The 19,872-nt window shown below is 43.4% G+C and overlaps 1 protein-coding gene across 9 annotated transcripts; it reads right to left on the minus strand.

Annotated features, from left to right (window-relative positions):
* Window positions 1-3,782: 3,782 nt before the first annotated feature.
* Window positions 3,783-15,678, minus strand: LOC107316986 (histamine N-methyltransferase-like). 9 transcript variants are annotated; one of them, XM_085552984.1, is made up of 9 exons: window positions 15,627-15,678; window positions 15,099-15,207; window positions 13,294-13,347; window positions 12,937-13,087; window positions 12,785-12,837; window positions 9,890-9,997; window positions 7,722-7,852; window positions 7,143-7,236; window positions 3,783-4,372 (listed from the first exon to the last, which is right to left on the minus strand). In XM_085552984.1, exons 4-9 carry the CDS (start codon window positions 13,071-13,073, stop codon window positions 4,017-4,019), a joined length of 879 nt encoding a protein of 292 aa, XP_085409110.1. In that variant the 5' UTR covers window positions 13,074-13,087; window positions 13,294-13,347; window positions 15,099-15,207; window positions 15,627-15,678; the 3' UTR covers window positions 3,783-4,016. The 9 variants fall into 9 exon arrangements, with proteins under 9 accessions (XP_085409110.1, XP_085409109.1, XP_085409111.1 ...); XM_085552983.1 differs by having other exon boundaries at window positions 13,294-13,856; XM_085552985.1 differs by having other exon boundaries at window positions 12,937-13,147; window positions 13,294-13,856.
* Between the last annotated feature and the right edge of the window lie 4,194 nt (window positions 15,679-19,872).

The following is a 19,872-nucleotide window of genomic DNA, read 5'->3' on the forward strand; positions in this document are numbered from 1 at the left end:
GACAGATGCATTCAGTTAGCCAGATCTCCCTTGGTGTAACGAGCTGAAGTCAATTACGGAGTTAAATTGGGAAAGGTTTGACCTGATGTCATTTATATCTCGAGTCATAATTAACACTTAAAGTTCAACTCTATGGTAATTTTCTTTTAATAACACTTAAAACGTATATAGAGCTCAAAGAATTGCATAGCCATGATGAAGGATGACTTGAGTGGATGCCAGGTTTTCAACTCTTGTAATTAATCCTCAAAACACCTTTGCGAGGCAGGTAACATCATTCCTCTTCAGTTTCTCCTTTGAAAAGAAGCAGGACTTGCCCAGTGCCTACCCAAAGTCCTGGAGATGAAGTCTGAGGCTTTTCAGCTGTGAAACTCAGTGAGCTCCCACCTTTTTTGCCATGTTATATTTTTAAATTCTAAGATGATGGACAAATTACTTGTCAAATGGTCTGTTTTTTCTTCCATTTAGGAGCTAAATAAATAGAGAGAAAAACATCTTCCACAACCTCGGAATTTGCTTCTCAGTCTTTCATATGGATGGAATAGGAATGGTGCTGGGAGAAGAAATGTGCTTTCAGGCTGAGAACTTGTAAGCTGAGTTTCATCTCACTGCAGATTTTTATGGTCAAGATATAACTCCCTGAAAAGCAGGGCTTTAAAATGGAAGTGCTGACAAAACTTTTAAACTACAACAGTGGAAATGGCGCCGCAATAATTTATAATCTACAGGCAGCCTTTGGATTTATTATCGCAATGACAAATGCACTGTCATTGTTAATAGGATATTTCCCAGCAAGGACTTCTTGTTATGCAAGCCAGGTTCACTATGTCATGCAGCATGATAGCAATAAAGTCTACAAGAATTTGTAATGAACTTCAATTACTAATAGATTATGGTTAATGGGAAATATGTGCAGTAAAGATATGGGTTTTTATATGCGCCTTCTGGTACTCTACAAGGCAATGATTTATGCTACAATTTATGTTAACATTCTCCAGTTCGAAAAAAAGCTTAAATTGGTGGAAAGCCACTCCATCCATAACAAATATTTAGGATAATTTTGCACATCATGTAAATGAAGATGTAAAATTAGATATTAATCCATTTCATTTTAGCATTTGTATTTTTATTAAAAATGAAGACTTTGCCCTACTGTGTAATGACATTAAAAATCCTATCATGGGCTACAAGCATGAATTACACTGATGTAGAAATGGCGACAGCAACTCAGCTGTAAGTGCATTTGTTCAATTTGCTGTTGTAATTAACAGAGCAGCGAGAATATTTTCCTAGGTATGATTTAAAGGCACAGTCCTGAAGCTGCTCAAACAGATGTATGTGATGTGGGAGTGATGCACCTGAGAAGACTGGGATCCTGACTGATGTGTCTTTAACACAAGCTGCCTGAAGCCTTTTGTGTTTCAGTCTGTTTTATGACAGCGTAAGGCCATTGCTCTTAGCAAGCCTGTGCAAAAAGCATATAAATACACCCTATAGGTATAAATGTAGCTTATAGGAGTGGGAGCAAGGCATATCTGGCCCATTGGCCCCCATGGGTTTGCAAAGAGTGAGGTCTGGAAAAATGCCTTTAGAAGAGAAGGCTGCTGGCTGAGATAAGGTGGGCTTTCTGAGAGGAAAGCAGCTAATCCACGTGGAAAGCATGCAGGTAAGATCAAAACTGCCATACAAATCCCAGTCTGCACTGGGGTTGGACTGCTCAAGCCTGCTCTGGAGCAGCAGCATTGTCCTGTGCAATTCAGGGTGATGCTAACATGAAGATGTGGCACTGCAGGCTATTAGGGAGGCATTTGAGAGATGTACAAAAGAGAGATTTAAATAAGATTTTATATTCAAATGAATATAAAATTGTCTTCCCCCCACGCTCATTTCCTACTAAATAATACTGGCAGCGTTTGCTTCTTGTTACAAATTTAAAATTAAAAACAATGCATCCCTTAAGGTTTCTTTTGTAACACAGTCTTCCCTCAGCCCAGCAGAAGCAGCCACCTCTGCAGAATTAACTTCACTGCATTTTACCCCCCTTTTTTCACTGAGGTTCTCAGAAATCAAAACCATGGCAGAGGATCCCATAGCGTGGAGATAAGGAGTTTTCCTCTCCAGCCTGGGGCGACAGTGCCATTTCCCCAGTGAAATCTGCTTTGAAATAAGGCCCCGTTTAATGGCATGCACCCATCAAGCGCTCCATTTCTCATCTTCTGAATCTCCTTTCCATTTCTCTTTTTTGTCATATCTCATCTCTTCAGAACCTTCTCTGTTGTTTATCTTCTTTTCCTGCTCAACCTCAAGGTGGGACCATTCCCGAATTTTCAGAACAGCCCTCCCCAGAAGACTTGTTTCTGCTATTTCAAAACTCTGCAAAATCACAGAATGGGCCGTGCAGCCCTTGTTGGCTGTTGTTGTTAGGCTTTTTTGTTTGTCATGGCCTCTGAGGGCCTCCAAAAGACACATCACTTCTGCCAGGGTCGGTGTGGCAATATACAGAGGTCACTGCCTCCATGGGCACCACTTAGAAGAGGTCGTTGACACAAAAGAGCTATGGAAATAGCTGCAGCTTTAATTTGTTTTCCATTAGAGATGCATGCAGGAATCTGTCCTAATGAGAGATTTTCTTTCTATCCCTTTCTGGCACATCACTGTAGCAGCTTATAGATGTACTGAGGTCTCCTAATGCAGGAAACTGTGTGAAAGTGGCAATAGATATTATTCTGTTCAACAGCTGAGAAATTCTGTGGAAATGTTCTAAAACACACTGGAATTAATATTTGATCACTAGGCAAAGCGTGTGTTTCAAATACTTCACCCTAAAATGAGCAGAAATGGGTATTAATGTCTGATGCATTCTCCTGTAAATCACCTCAAATCTTCGATAATCTACATTGTATCAGAAATGCATACGTAGAAATAAAACATTAATTCACGCCACTGAAGCATTAGCTAAAGTACACTGTTCCCACACTCAACCAAACTCTTTCAGTGGCAGGCATCACACCTATCCCCCTGGATACACCAAGCATTCAGACTATTAAAGTCATCCAAGCGGCTGTATCTCATTCCACTCTGCACTGCACCTCATAGAGAGCACTGCCCTTCTTAAAACCATGAAAGCATTCAGCAAAACAAATGCATTGATTACCGGAGCAGAGACAGCAACAGCTGATTCCTAACCAAGACTTTGCACCAGTGAAATCCACTCCTCCAGGTTGGTTGTTAATAATCCTATGCCATGACTACCTTCAGTTGCTTTCGTCTTTCAGTACCAGTATGGACCCTGTACCCAAAGTGCTTTTATGGCCCAGCCTTACAATCAGGCTCTCAGCACGCATAGCTGCCATATATATGAACCACAGGGAAAGGACTCTGCTTTTGCAATATTATAAGAATAAACTGAAAATACAGGAAGGGGAAAGTAGTGTTATCACACAGAGCTGCACGTGGAGGCAGGAGCAGGCAAATGTCACACATGCAGAAGGTCTGGGTCACTTTCCTGGTAACTAGAGGCACAAGATCTTGAAGTCACAACAAGCTTAAGGTACTCTCGAGATATTCAGCACCCACCCAAGCAGTTGGCTGTTTCAAGCCTCCAGTCTTGCAAGTGGCACCAAGAAGCTGTAATGTGTGTACTTTGTCTGCTGAAAGTTTTTAAATGCATATGACATAATCACGTATAGCTCTTGATTATTTCTTATCCATCAGCCAGAGGAAGTGGTCAGGTTTCTGCAGTGTTTGAACTGATGATCCAAGTTACATCTGATTATACCATATCAACATGACAAAACACAATTTACTGCTGAGTTACACGTTCATAGATTAGTACAGAATTAATTTGAGTTTTAAAGATCACTTCTAACAGCAGATGTTATCAATGATTTCTTAACAGACTCCAAAAAATAAACGATGTGGAAGTAAATTGAACCATTTGTAAAGAATATATATATGTATATATTTACCTACTTCAACTCTTAATATTTTCTATCTGACCACTTGCTTTTCTTAATTCAAGGCTCAACCATTATTACACTCATGTTGTTACTAAAAAACACCTTCCCATTTCTGTTTTCACTGCAACCAGGCTTTCTTAATTCTTCCAGTACCTGCTGCTTTAGTTCAGGAGGAGCATTTTTTGAGAACTCATAGGTTTCTGTCAAGAAATCCAGCAACAGCTCCCCATCGTTGTCCCCTTCAGTAAAGCAGCAAGTTATGTCCATGCGGGATGGGAGCTCATAGATCTTGTACTTCAGCCCGACTGAATCCAGAATCCCTTTGATATGAGCAGAGGACACGTAAGTGCAGAGGTCATCGGTAGGAAAGGAAGACCCATACTTCCTCCAGAGCGTTTCCCAGCCACTGGTTTCTAAGAGATAAACCATCAAAAAAACATTCAGGAAAAACACTATTTGAACATTCAATGGCCTGTATCTCTCAGGGACCTCCTTTTGTAGTCCATGTCTTAAGCACTAGCTATTCAGTGATATCTTCTTGAATTAAAGCATTCTCTAGATTTCTTTGCCTGTTTGGAAGACCAAATCCTCTCCCATTCTTTATCCAATTACTTAGTTGATTGATCTACGTGAGTGCTTCATTAAAACACCTATTGCCAGTAAACTATTTGCTGCATTAAACACATGGGATGCAAAGCCCCGGTCACATTAACCATGCAGTTAGACATGTGGTAGAGAAAATTATTGGAATAATCAGAGCCTGGAATGAAGCTGCACCATTCTCCTTCAGCCTTCACTCCCACTCTGATCACATGCTGTGGGGCATAGGCAGCATTCATTCCAAGCAGTCCTCCCAGTGGTGCCAGAAGGATGCTTAGGCTGTGCACTATTTAGGCTGTACAAAGAGTCCGGGGACATGGTTTAGTGGGGATGGTGATGTTGGGTTGACAGTTGGGCTAGATAACATTAACGGTCTTTTCCAGCCAGAATGATTCTATGATTCTATGTTTCTGTGATTCCAAGATGATGGGGCAGGTAAGAAAAGGATCCTGCAGTCACCTCCAAAAGAGCCCACACAAAGACTCCCCTCTTCTAACGGTATGTTTTACAAAGAAAACCAATTGGGTAAGCTGAAAACTCCCCAAATATGTCTTCACATCTTTGTTTTCCCTCACTCAGGATCTGTGATTCAGCATTTCTGCTATAAATCATTTATAAAAGGATCACCCAAATTGACTGGACAGGATGAAAATACCTTTAAGCCTAATGAGCAGGTCTTGAGAGTTATGACTATAAATCTCCCTAACTGCTAAAACCAGTTGCTTGGCACTTTTGCAAATGCTTTATCTGCAAGCAGTTATTTATAGTCAAATAAACAGTTTGGTGTTTAGAAGGGCTACGATATTTTCTTTCACCTGGTGGAAATTGAATGCAGAGCACTAATAGCAGAAAATTTGCTGGTGTCAGTGTTGTATGACTCGGTGCCATCTCCGAGCTGAGCAATTATACACTACCTGAACAAAGCATTATTATAATAGCTCTCAATAGGCTCAGCATATGGCACTACTTTTGTTTTCAAGGCGATGTAAACACATTTTTAAAATGTGTTAAAAATAACACCACACAGCTCTTGCAACTCGCCTGCTCTCCCAGCAGGGATGGATCAGGCGGCATTGCAACCTCCACCGAGTGACCGAGCCCTCTGCTATCAATCCTATTCCCAGAATGTTTTTTAATTAACACATCCTAATGTGTTTGTGTTGGAAATGGCACTGCCTTCATTTCATTTATTTATTTATTTACTGGAAATGAGCTTTGTTCTGCTTATCTTTCATTAGCTCTTTTTGCTTCGGCTCATTTTGCTCTTCCTTCTTTTCTCTGCACACTTATTCTCTTCAAGGTTTTCCTTTCCCCCAGCATTTTCCACTCCACTTTCTGACCTCTTGCTATAGTCTACACATTTCCCCAGACAGCTGCCATGTCCCACTTCACTGAGACTAATTCTGATTCTCAAAGGGACCCTATTCACTAAATGCACCTGCAGAGGAATCAGCCCTTACCTTGCAATTGTGTTTGTAACTTCCTCTGTCTGAACACAAAAGAGCTGAAATTACTCATGCAACCATTGGGCATCATGTGTTGAAGGTGTGAGGAGGAGAAATGGGAGAGATGATACAACAAGGAACCACCTGGCCCAGGGAAGATCCCCAAGAAATTCCATAAATTCGAATTTATAGTGACATTGATTTTGAATAGACACACGTTCCTCCCTGTATTCACATTTCATGAACATCAAAAGGAACACGTTAAGCAACTGAAAAAGAGTTTCAATGATAGGCACTATAACTACAGGCACCTAATTAGTAATAAACTGATATTATAATCTATTATTGTTACTCAAAGAACAATAACAGTAACTCAGATCATTTAAGATTCAGATTTCTTGCAGCGAAGTGCTTGAAAACACTCTAAAGCAAAATCACTTTGGAGAAAAACAAGTCAGAGAGGTGCCGTTTCTCTGCAGAAACTTCACGAAAGCAAGGACAAAAAACAGAACTCCATCAAATACATTTCAGATTGCAGATATGGCCAAATTCAATAAAACCATTTAAACCTCTGAGGGAAAAAAAAAACAACAAAAAAACCCCACCAAAAAACCAAAACCAAAAACCACTGCTTTCCACCCAAATGAACTACATTAAGGAGACACGTAGTTTGAGAAGAAAATGAGCCACATGTGCTCCAACAGCTGCTGTACAGTACAGCCGAGCCCTGCCCTAGCTGTTTTCTTAATGCTACACATCTCCAAGAGCAAGACAGCGCCTTTGGCATTGAAAACCTTTGGCAGAAAACAGCTGCAGCGGAGCCTGATGTGGCTCTTGCTCCATCACTGGCAGAGCTGCAGTACAGGGAAGGGGAAAAGGTGAGAGAAAGGTGTTTTGTACCCACAGAATGGGCTTACTAGGTCACAAAACCTTCAGCTTTTACAATCTGCAGCACAGAGCTGTGCAGGTATAGACAACATGTGGATTTCTGTAGATGCAGCTGAATGAGCACTGTTTATTCCAGTTTCCCTCTATAGGCAATAAGGGATATTGCAAACAAAAATACACATTACTTTCTGGGAATCTCAGAGGTCCTGTGGCTCCTGCCCTACTGAACATGTCATGGAGTGGCTCTCACCTGACACCAGGATGATGAGGAGCTTTGCCTGTGCATCCAGGAGGCTGTGGAAGAATCGGATAATTGCAGGGATGTCTTTCACGTAGTACAGCATCTGGGAACAGCAGAAATGCTTACAGAGATATGGTAAGGTCCCGGAGAACACTATAACTGGTACCACAAGGTAAAAGGAACCAACAGGAGCAACCCTGGCCTGCCTTCATTTTCCCAAGCTCATGTTTGTTCATAAATCTGGGATTAAAAGGTTTGTCTTCCTTAGCTATCAGGACAGCTTGCAATGGCTTCAATATACTTGGAAACAAAGTCAATTTCACAGGGAGGATAAGGGACTTTGAAAATACTAGTTAAAATGTGTTTTCAGTTGACTGCTGCCCTCAGCCTGGCTAATAGGAACACTGTGCTCAAAGCTGCTTTGCTGTAACTCATCTTTCACTTTTGCAGTTTACTTCTGCTTAAGTACATTAAATTACAGGGAAGTAAACTCACCTTTCTTCCCTCAGAGTGGATAATGAGTTCACATACCTCGTGCTTGCTTTTAACAGCCAAATCTTTGACAACTTTTACACTATTAACTTTTACCTGAATCATGTGAATGAAGTCCCATTTTTGAGACTTCTTTTCTGACTTCATTCGACTTTCATATTCATTAGCTGTCTCCTCATGCCAGGTAAACTTTACATTGTTGAGGTTTGAGGCTGCAGCCACACGTTCTGAAATACAGGAGAAGACAGGACAGAGTAAATGCAATTGCAAATAAGGGATTCATCTCTATTCAAGGCCTTAATACATCCAGAAGTCATGTTTAGGCAGAGGGCTTTGTTACCAATTTAACACAATTTAACCTATGTGTGAGAAGGGAGCTGTCTGGATCTTTGTAAGAAGTCTTAAGAGTGTCTGATGTTTCCCCTTTGCACCTTCATTTGATCTCCCATAGTCTTTATCTGATAGATAGGAAATAAAAGGAACTCTTTCCTGTGGCTTGTTCAATCTGCATTAAAAGATGTTGGTTGGGACAAACACCAACAAGGCCCCTTCACTGAGGTGTCATGCAGCATCCACGTGGAGGAGCAGAAGCTAAACTGTGCCAAAGGGTTTCCCAGATCTGACTGAATAAATACAGAAACTTGAGGATGGAGGATTGGATTCAAAGCATAAGTTATACTAATGGGCTTGGCTCCCCACGGCATTTTGTTGCTTTTATAGGAGCAAACTGCAGGATGATTTTGTATTTTAGGAGTCGCTGGAATACAAATGTCCATCTGCTGGCATATGGAGCTCATCTTGCTGCTCTCCTGCTTAGGGCTTAGAACTGCTCCAGGAAAAAAACTAGCTCTGATGCAATTCCTGTGCTTCGCTGGAGTTAACATAAATTTAAAACTTAAATGGCCCAAAGGCAGACTGAGCCTTAGCTACAGAACACATGTTCAAAACATGATTTGCTAACACCAGTGCCTTTACACTGCTAATCACAATGTTCCTCCTTTGGGCTGTGATTAGGATAAATCCCAGTCAGACAGATGAGAAATGCTCCATCAGTTCTTATCTCCCCTCTTTTATGGCCAGAAATGGAGCATCCCTTTCGGATGCTGCTGCAGCAGCTCTGCTTGCTTCCATTTATCAGTCACTGGCCATAGCACTTGCAGCTCAGATGTAATTTGCTGTTTTAAACTTGGGCTTCTTTCAGCAGCAGTTCATATCACCACCACACATAATCTGGTGCAATCTGCTCCAGTTCAATTGCTACGTGGTCTGCAAGGAGACATTGGGAAGGAGAGTGAATTATGCGCCTAGGAAGGTTTTCAAGGCAAAATTTCAGAAAGAACAAACTCATTCTGATTATGGGAAGCTTTTGCCCAAATATTCATCTGAACCCAATACAAATCACCCTAAACACATTGGGAAATTCCTTAAATTTAATCCTCATTTTAACCCAGTTTGCTGCCTTGGCAGAAGCCATCCACATGCCTTTGACTCTGTACTGGGATGGCCACAGTCACAACATGTTGCTCAGGCATTGTAACCAAAGCACAGGCCATGGTCACCAATGGGCTTAATCCCCACACAGACCAGGAATGAAGGAAAGCCACTGCTTGGCCACAAGACAGTGAGAAGTTGTCTAATGACAATTCCTAAGAGGAAGTTCTGTTTGTCACCACTGCAAGTCCCAAGAAGAAAGTTCCTCTCGTGAGCTTGGCTTCTCCTTTACAAGAAGAAAGAAGCTGGTTAGGCAAAAAGCAGAACTACGGAATCCTCAGAGGCACAGATAACGTTTCCAATTCTCCGTGGAAAAAAAGAGCTCAGAAACATAATTAATGATACCTACTGGGGACATGATTAATTACCAAATAAGAAAGTTTAAATAAAGAAATTCAGATGAATATTTCATTTCTAGTTTAGCATAAAACTTAAAATAAGGACGGCAACTTATATTTTTTTAAACTTTCTGCAGGAAAGAAACTCACCGAAATGGAACAGGATTGCCATTTAATCAGTGGTCGAAGGTGAACCCAGGAAGATGCAGCTCAAACTCAGCCTCATACAGCCTATGGGCCACTGCCCAGACAGGACAGCAGAGCTATGTGTTAGTGCCCAGTCTGTCTGATAAACACAGCAAATGCTCTGTTGCCTATTCTTCACTTCAAACTTAACTTTTAAGGGCCTTTGAACTTGGGATCATCCAGAGTTCAACTCCTTTTAATGAATTTAGAATATTCAATATAGTTTTAATTTATTTAATGACAAAATACCTTTGTACTTGAGGATTTGATCAGCACTTGGCTCTATCACCTCGTTGTTGATGGCAACACCTGGATAACTGGCTTGCACAGCTGAGATGATCTGCAGATCAATCTCACCTAGGGAAAGAGGCAACATCACACAAGAAATGAAAGCAAAGCTCAGGTAGATATTGTCTCAAGCAGCATCCAATGCCCTATTTTAAGTCTGATGCATTGCATTTAGGTACAGAAAATGTATGACATAGGTATATGTAGGTGCTTTGAATTCTCAGCAGATTGCCACTGAAGACTTTGCTCTAGCCATTGCTCTTGGCCACTTCTCCCTGTTCAGCATATAGGAAGCTCAGGGAGATGATGCTCCTGACTGAGGGGTGATGTGTGGCTGGTTTGAATGGATTTCATAGGGCGCACTGCTGCTTATTCTGCTAGAATGTATGCAGGTGAAAAAGACAATAGAAGAATAAATAAATGAAATGAATAAACAGAAGAAGCAGAATGTAATGTGTACACAGGAGCTCAGCCCACCACACGGACCTCCACCTGGAGTGTCCAGTTAAGCACTAAGAGCTCTCTGCCTGCTCCTGGCCCCAGGCCACACATCAGAACAAGACACTCCAACCCAAGGGTCTCACATCTCATTTAGGCCTCAAGAATTTAACAGAAAAACCTAAGGAAGATTACAACATTTTCAGACTTGTGAGACTTTCATGGAGCAATTAATAACACCAACGTTTACTTGACATCTTGGCAGGCATGTTCTTTGAGGGAAGTTGAATTTCGGAAGTAGCATAAATAGCTGTGGCTTTGCTATCACTGCACACCCCGTATTTCATTGGCAAATCAGAGCTAAGTCAGTCATCTGCAGGCAGCCATGGTAAACTCTGGAAAAACAGAATTTGCAAGTAACTACTGCAATTGTTTGTTTGCTTTGGTTGATTTGCCAACTTCCTATAAAATAGGAAAAGGCAGTGAAGATCAGAATAAAAAGGGATTAATTTCTTGCTACCATATGTGAGTAGGTTAATACATCCCCTTCCACTCTACTGTGGCCAAACCACCCCTGTATTATTTTTAACCAAAAAAGCACCAGTTTGATTCATAACTTAATCCACAGCCTTAATTGACTTCAGTTAGCTCTTTTATATGCAAACAAGTGTCCTGAGGCATTTTACAGTCAAATTTGCAGCAGCTTGCATTATCAACAATTTGGCAATTAGGCTATCCGAATTATTTAAACTCTCCAACACAATTACCTTTTAAAGGCTACCACTATGTTCGCCATTAAGTTTCTAATTAAACATTTTACGTAACGGGATAGTTTATAGCACAGTTGCTACTTTATAGCAGCATTGATGACTTTTATGGTTTTTAAAGGTACAGAGTGCTGCGCGCTGGAGTGTGAACTTAATAAGGCAGAGGCTGTAGGCAAAGGCAGATGCATTAGATGGGCAAGGGTAATGGGATATGATGCTACATTAAATGGTTTGTTTTTTTCTCACTGTGGAGAAAGTTCACAGAACGTGAAAAAATGAGGAAAAAAACCCTTTTCCTTCAATGCTGCCTCCCTCTGAAGTGCAGGGGATGAGGCCACAGATGCTGGCATTAGGTTGGGGATTGGTCCTCTGGAGTTTGCTCCCGCCTGGCCCCTCAAGGACCTGCAGCAGGGACAAGCTTTGGGTCAGCCTTTATGCTGCAAAATGAACACTGACACATTATTGACTGAACACCTTTCTTGCTAAACTGCAGTGCCCCTGATTAAGTAATTAAGCACCTTTCTAATTGAGTAAAGAGTTCCTGTTGTAAACAGCATTTTATTGGCAGACGAGTGGCTTCCTTTGATTGGAGAGAAATGTTCCTGCTCTACCACACTATCTATTTGCTACTCAACACCCACCATTTACATACAATTATATTTACATATTAGGAGAGATCAACAAAACTGAGATTAATCCTTGGAGGTAGTATGACTAAAGCATTTAAAATAAACAAACTGCTCATATAGTTTGATGTCTTAATGGGCTGAGGAGAACTAGGAAAAATAAACTTTAATTAAGAAGGAACTTAAGCAAGAACAATGAAAAGAAGCCACTGTAAGCTGTTGGTATTGTTTTTCCATCTAGTTAACCTCAGCCTTTTTCCTTCTGATATTACAGATCCCAATTAAGCTTGGTGAGCAGAAACCTAGACCTGCAGAAGACTGAAATCAAACTGAACAGGAGCACCATGTCCCCCACATGGCTGCAAGGTACCAGTTAGGGCAGATGGGGACAAGTATAACAAGGACAGATGGCTTTAAGCTGAAAGAGGGGAGATTTGGGTTGGATTTCAGAAAGAAATTTTTTACTCGGAGGGTGGCAAGGCCCTGGCACTGCTGCCCAGAGCTGTGTGGGTGTCTCAGCCCTGGAGGCATTCAAATCCAGGTTAGATGGGATCTGGTATTTTCAATCCTGTCCATCAGACCTTTAAGGTCCCCTCCAACCTAAGCCATTCTACGATAAGCACATGCAGGTAAGGCTGGAGGTGTCCCCAGATGTGCTATTAACTGATGGAAAACAAGAGGAACACATGATGGTCATGTGGGCTCGTGTTTGGCCCTGGTGTTTAGGGGTCAGGAGCTGCAGAAGGGGTTTGTGCAGTGGCCATGGTCAGTAGACCATGAGAGATACAGGAGAAGGTAACTGAAAAGAAAAAATATGTATATTCTGAGGAACCTAACTCATGCTCCTGAGTTAGGGTTTTCTGCATGGAAAGCAAGTGGGGCAGTTTAAACCTCTCTGCCCTCAAAAAGTAATGTGGCAGAATGAGAGTTCATCCACCTCTTCCAGATGACTTTTTGTGAAAAAGCCTTTACTGCAATTGGTATAAAATGGTAAAAGCATATCAGTAGCAAAGCTGATAGCATACCTGCTCCACCACCGACACTTAGAATATTGATTGCAGACTTCCCACTTCCAGTACTGCAAAACAATTACAGATGTTAGGGGAGCTGACACCAGAGAGAGTTACATCTACTACACAAAGCACCATGCCCTGTCAGCTCACCATCCCTCCATTACCTTGCCAGCAGGCCTGGCAGCTGCTGCTCCACAAACTGCTTCATGGTCTGGTGCTCAGTAGACTTGGCCAGGAAGACGTGGAAGCAGCGGACGTAGCGGCTGAGGTCTGTCAGCAGGCTCCTCATGGGGGATGCCATGATGGATCCAGGAACTGCACAAAGCAGAGGGGGAAATCTGCTCCACTCCCATATCTGGTGTCTCGATTCAATTACTGGGGATGGTTTGACATATCCCCAGAGAAAGATTTAGGCAACAAATGAGGACAATTGCTATCCAATTGATTTATGACAAATTCTAAGCAATTAAGAAATGTGGGGAAGATGGGGAAGCTAGCAATAGTAAAGAGAGAAATCCTACCAGTTTCCCAAGCAAGGATAGTCTCCAGTAGGGATGCAGCAATGTCTTGTTGGTCTGTATGAAGGCAGCAAGTTGGTTAGCAATATTTTGTTGACTTGCTCAGCAGTTTGGCAGAGGGAGTACTCCTTCTTCCTTGAAACATGGGTTTTTATTCTCTCCCTAGCATCTTTTTGGTTGCCAGAGTGAGCAGTTGGTTGTCAGGTGCAATTCTGCTTGGTTCGTCAGGGATACTTACGTTTTGTTTATCAGGGCAACAGCACACCCATAGTACATGCATGTCAGTTGGGTAATTGGCAGTTGATCATGTGATTATTGCACGGTGAGCTGCTAGGTATGCACATTGGCTGCATGGTGGTCGTCTCCTCTGACAGGACTCCCATAAGTCAGCTTGAATGCCCAAAAGAAGCAATAGCCAAAAAGCTTTCTCCTGGTCTCTCAGCCACATACATTTCTCTTACCACTGTGCTCATGTTAACCATTAACCCCAAAAGCTTTTCAAGAAGGTTATGTCTCAGATGGGTGCTGAACAAGCTTTGAGCCAAAAACTGTTCCAGCTTCTTACACTAGGAGAAAGGAAAACAAGCAATGGAGAGGTGCTAGATGTGAGGGTTTATCATATGGCTGCATGGTGATTGCCAAATGAAAGACTGCTCCTGTCTGTGTGCTGTGTTCTTTTAAAGAACATTGCGGAATGTTGCAATAGGAGGCGTAGATCAGAGCAGCAAATGGAAATATGTCATTAATCTCCACACCAGCTTTTTTTGGCTTCGCTGACACAGGACACTGTGACAACCCACTGGAAGGGGTTCAGATGCTTGTTAAATAGAGAGAAGCTCCCTCATGCTTTGGAGGCACAGAGGGCTCAGAAGGGCTGGGCTGGGTTAGCAGAGTGCAGCACATGTCTCCAGAGATGTTAGTGGATGTCTTTATTGCTTCTTTTTGAAACTTTGGATGTTCTTAAAGGGGACGCTGGCATCGGGGTTGAAAAAAACAACAAAAAATAAACCCTGTAAAAATGCACTCTGTATTTTTTAATCCCTGTGACTATAAAGGTGCAATTCCTACAGGCAAAGTAGAGCTTTCCTGAAAGCCACACAGGTTGATGGGATGCATGTCAAGAGCCCTGAAGCCAGAGCAGGCAGCATGGTTCCTGGATACTGCAGGAAGAACTGAGACCATAGTTTGTGCCTATCACATCTTGTCCTCAACAGGAGAAAGAGGAGCCCTACTCCTCCCTACAGGCACCATGCACAGGAGCCTTCCTGTGACTGCCATCGCTCCTTGCTTCCCCTTTCTGAGCCTCACTGGTTATTTTGATTGCTCTCATTGGACTTCTGTTCCTTTTCAATGATAACAACAGCTGCCAGGCTTTACTGGCTGTCTTTTCTGCTGGTGCCAAAAATACCGTCCAGCTCACAACATGTGCTCTTTTTGCATCACAAGAGCTGCAGCCCTGCATGTCCCAGAGGCTCACACAGGAGGCATTCCCACTACTCCTCTTCTTCGAGGAACCACATGCTGCTGCCAGAGCCCATGCACAGGCTGTACTGTGCTGCTTGCTTAGCCAGAACAACTCCTCCTAAGGACAGCCACCACAGCAGACTCCCCCCTTGTACCTCATTCCCTCTCACACAGCAAGGATACTTTCTAGGGCAGAAAACCAGATGAAAAAGATGATGGAAGAACATGAGAACTCAGCTCAGTGCCAAGTGCTGGTTGGCACAGCACAGGAATGCGATAGGACCCCGAGCACAGAGCTACCAGCCTGTCCTGTGTGAGAAGCAGGGAGCAGCATCCTCACTTACCTGGCTGTCTCTCAGCTCACCTCCTTGCTTTTTGCTTTCAGCTCACAAAAAAGCTTCACTACGTGCTGCTAAAATATTTTACGACCTTCAATCTTGAGAAAATATTTTGCTGTTAATGAGAGGAGATTGAGATAATCAACATTTCTTGTCCAGCTCTCTCTGCTTCCTGTGATTCAATTTGCCCACCCCTGGCTCTGCAGCCTCTAACAAACAGCTGAGATTCATTTTCATGTTATGTGCAGCTCAAGGAATTTATCTCATTTATTTCATTATGTTTTTGGCTGCCGAAATTTGCCCCATCTATTTCATGTTTTGCAGTTTGAACCGCAGCTAGAGAGCTTCAAAAGTGAGCTTAGAAAGAGACAGAGAGTCAGAGAGAGGAAAGGACTGGGATTCAGGGTCAGACTGCTAGAAAACTTTGGATGTTCATTTGGGTCTGCTTCCTTTGCAGGAAGTTTGGAGCTTGTTAGTGGGGGATGGTGCTGCTGGAGGATGCCCATGCAGCCAGTGCCCATGCCTGGTACTTACGTGATGGGACCCAGTGAGCAGCAGCTCCCTCAGTGCAGTGCAACGTCACTATGCTGTACTGCACTGCTGACCACTCTGTGCCTCCGGTCCCACCCCAGGATGCGACGTTGCTGCTGGGAGGAGGTCCAGGGATGTGATTCTGGGCTGCAAACACTGCATGGGGTAAGCAGAGGAGTTTGGCTGCAGTTCACGCATGTGCTGTCTCAAGTTACCGCTGTGCACAGCTCAGCTGGAAAGGTCATAGAAAAAGGGGTAGAAAGGGAAAATGATGTCACGTCAGGTACCTCTGACCGGTTCCAACACCACAGCTGTAATTCCACTTCTATGACTACATGTGCAGGCTCTCTGAGATATCTCTGAGCCATTCTGTGATTCTGTAAGGAAGATTCAGGTCAGATGTTAAGAAGGCAGCTGGATGGGGCTCTGGGCAGCCTGGTCTGGTGGTTGGTGACCCTGCACATAACAGAGAGGGTTGAAACTAGATGAGCATTATGGTCCTTTCAAGCCACTCTATGACTCTCCGAAGAAATTCTGTATTCAGAGGGTGGTGAGGCCCTGGTACTGCTGCCCAGGGCAGTGTTCTGCACCATCCCAGGAGGTGCCCAAGGCCAGGCTGGATAGGCCATGGGCAGCCTGAGCTGCTGGGGGACAACCCTGACCTCAGCAGGGGGTTGAAGTGGATGATCTTTAAGATCCCTTCCAACCCAAATCATTCTGTCATTCTATGATCTCTGGGATCCAGCCAAGGCTGCAGGCGCTTGCTGCTTCACACAGTGTACCTGGCACAGGCTTAGAGATCTAGCAACACCATAATTGGGGTCTGAGTGACCAAGGTCCCTACAAATCATAAATGGCCATCTCAGTATGCAGCACATGATAATGTACAGTTTTATTTACAGTTTGCCTATAAAAACCTATTGTAATAGATCACTTTTCTTATATGCGGCTTTCTTGCAAGCAGCTCAGATTTTGCTTATCCCTTATTTTCAAAGGCTTTTTCCATATTGCATGCACCCTCCACAGCCTTACTAACAGTGGTTTTAACCCAGGGAGCACGAGGGCAGTGGACCCATGTCTGTCATCATGCTGCAATTTGGTGTTCATAGCATTAATAAAATACGCCTCAGATTATTCACTATTCCTTCATGTTTAAAGTTATACAAAGAAGGTTTCCTTCTGAACTTGCAGGGAAAAAAAATGAACAGTTCACAGAGGAACGAACTATTCATGTTGTAAAGAACATACCAAATAATACTGGTAATATTAATAACCCCGCTTTCAGAGATGCAGTCAAAGGAAAAAGACATTTAGCCAACAGTTTGTCAAGATAAAAAAAAAAATCTCGTTATCAGTTGCAAATGCTGATTGAGTCATTACTGAGAACTGTGCTGTTTTCCTGTCCCTCTGTCCATGCAGGGCAGCACCTCCAGAGCAACTGCAGCAAAGGAGCCAGCACCCAACATCACAGGGCCCTGCAGCACACCGCCTCCATCCACTTCTCCCCTTCCTCCACACCTCAGAGCAGCTGCAGATGGACCAAATATCCACGCCTGGAGATGCACACATTTGTTGGGCTCCCCTCTGGATCTGATTTAATCATGCTCAGCTGCACCGATAACAGCGGGAGTGAGAATGTTGCTTAATGTCCAAAGAATTATTTCTGCTGTCTTCTAATAAAGCACGCCGATGTAGGCTGGAGTTGATAACGCGACTGCTGCACTAAGGTAGCAAAATCTCATTTTACAGGACAACTGAACTGTCAGTGCCAAAGAGCAGACAGGTTATTGCTCATGCTCCTCCAAGGTTGCTTTTATTAAAATGGAAATTTCCAAAGCTTTGCATGCACACACAGGCACTGAAGTCCCTCCCAGGGCTGGTCACAAGGCTTTGAGGATTTTCTCTCCCTCCCCAAGCACCATGTAGACATCACCACCTTACACCAGACCTGTTATGTGCTGCATGCCTCCCACATCATTGGAGCAGGTTTCCTGAATGTGAGGTAGCATGGCACCATCTGGGCCCATCCAGGGGTTGTGCACACCCCTGGTGTGTGCCCCCACCTTATCTCCAGCACTCAAACTGCTGCTCCAGGGCATTTCTGACCCTTAACACAGCACAAACGCAGGACAGCAACAGCACCAAAACCAAATGTAGCTACCCAAAGCCATGAATTCAACTAACGTGTCACTCAATCTTCCTGAGTACTCCTGGAAAACAGAAGCAATTTTTACAAATGTCTGCCTTGGATGAAATCATTTTGCTTTTCTTCCCCTCCTCAAAATTAATTGAATCAAAGATTGTTTGTGAAATACCTCATAACGGAGTGCTCCCAACTGCTGGCTCATAATTAGCGAAACAAATCGGTGCTCTGTCCCCAGACTGAGAAAAAAATTCCAATATTTACAGAGCATTTCAATAAGAAATTTGAAACTGAAATTCTTCAATTAACATCAGAAAGCAATTCCAGCCCCCAAAGGCTTGTGGTCAAGGGGCTTGTTATTGAGGTCATGTCAAGAGGTGATGGAGGATGCTGCACACTTTCACTGCCTCATATCCTCATTGGAAAGAGCCAGGGGCAAGCGATGGCATTAACATCACGTGCAGCTGTCATCCTGCAGAGGTGGTGAGGATGGACCAGATCAGAGAGCCACTGCCTCACAGCACACCTGAGCAACTCACAGCTCATTTTTTGTTGGAACCTTAATGCCTGCCAAGACGCCAGTTCCTGAGCTGGAGGAGCGTGAAGGACTCGGCAAAGACCTGGCTGATGTTACAGATGTCATGGGAGAACAGAACTGCGCCAGGGAACAGGAGCTGGGTTTTCCTCTTTCTATGCAGGCATGGATTTTTGAAAGCAACAATCATTCATTATAAAAATGCAGTTTTCAGGGCATTTTGCCCTAAATCACAGAGGTGGCCAGAGGAGAACACCTGGTGCCACGCTAACAGGGCACAAGCCCTCCCCAGCTTTGCCAAGTTGCTACCTGCCCGTAACAACATCAGATCTGAAAGACCCTGTGTTTCTGCATCATTAACACAGCCAGCAGTAATGGGAAGAGCTTTCTTCTGTTTGGATGCAAGCATACAGCTCCAGCACAGACATTTTGATGCAAGGAACCTGGCTGTGGTGGTTTAACGGGGCTGCCGCCTTCAGAGCACTATTTTGACAACTGAATATTCTGCTTGCATCTCCTCAGCGTTTCACATTCGTCCTAAATCTCTCTGCTTGAAGTGTAATATTTTCATGTCATTCATATCTCTTCCTGTGGGAACTTGTGATAAGCTTTGGAAACGGCTTAGACACACACACTCCTCTCAGATTGCAGCAGCCTCGTGCAACTCTCAGACTTGAAATCTTAGCATTAAGATCACAATAAAACCGTGCATTAGGAGCACTTAGACGTCTGTAATCCCTCGTTTGTGCTGAAGCCCAGCATTTAAATTACCCTGACTTGCTAAAAACTTACCTCCCTACTAAGAGATATCGTCTTCCATAGAGGTCTTCACAAATTTTCTCGACATGGTCCTGAGCACCTGCTCTGCATGTCCTTGTTTCATCAGGGGTTGGACCGAAGGAATCAGAACTCCTTACCAACACCAACCCTTCCAACAAAACCTGTTTTCTTATATTCATGCTCCCAAGCTCTTGTTTGTGGATGGAGGTGGCTGGTACCGTATATTCCCACTGGATACCTGCACAACACTGAGCCTGCATCTTATACGCAACACATGCACATCCCTATACTCCATACCAAACTCTTGCCTTGATCACAGAACCACAGAAACCTGTGAATTGGAAGGTTCCTTTAAAGGCGATCTAGTCCTACTCCCCTGCAATGAACAGGGACACTTACAGCTCGATCGGGTGCTCAGAGCCCTGTCCAGACTGACCTTGAGAGTCTCCATGGATGGAGCATGCACCACCTCTCTGGGCAACCTGTTCCATTTTGTGCCATACTGCAAAAAAAAAACCTTTGTCCCTATATCCAATCCAAATCTCTCTTCTTTCCACTTGAAACCATTTCTCTGTGCTATGCCTTAGCTTTGTGAATAGCCATTCCTTAAGCTAAGCTACACTTGTACCGGAGTTTGAACTACTGTATGAGTTTCAGAGCTGAGCTTACCACTTACTGCCAAAAAGAGTTGCAAATGTGGGATTTTGCAGCAAAACACCAGTGTACAAACAGCTCTTCCTGGCTAGCACTTATCAGAGGTAGGTACACAGGTCACGCAAAAGCCTTGCAAA

Source organism: Coturnix japonica, chromosome 7 (genome assembly GCF_054131305.1).
Source record: "Coturnix japonica strain WE chromosome 7, WE-NBRP24, whole genome shotgun sequence".
In the NCBI taxonomy this organism is placed as follows: Eukaryota; Metazoa; Chordata; class Aves; order Galliformes; family Phasianidae; genus Coturnix; species Coturnix japonica.

Coding starts and splice junctions, on each gene's coding strand:
- LOC107316986 (XM_015869144.3), bottom strand. CDS start 13,073: ATGGCATCCCCCATGAGGAGCCTGCTGACAGACCTCAGCCGCTACGTC. Junction 12,838..12,936: donor CTGCCAGGCCTGCTGGCAAG/GTAATGGAGGGA, acceptor ATTGTTTTGCAG/TACTGGAAGTGGGAAGTCTG. Junction 9,998..12,784: donor AAGTGTCGGTGGTGGAGCAG/GTATGCTATCAG, acceptor CTCTTTCCCTAG/GTGAGATTGATCTGCAGATC.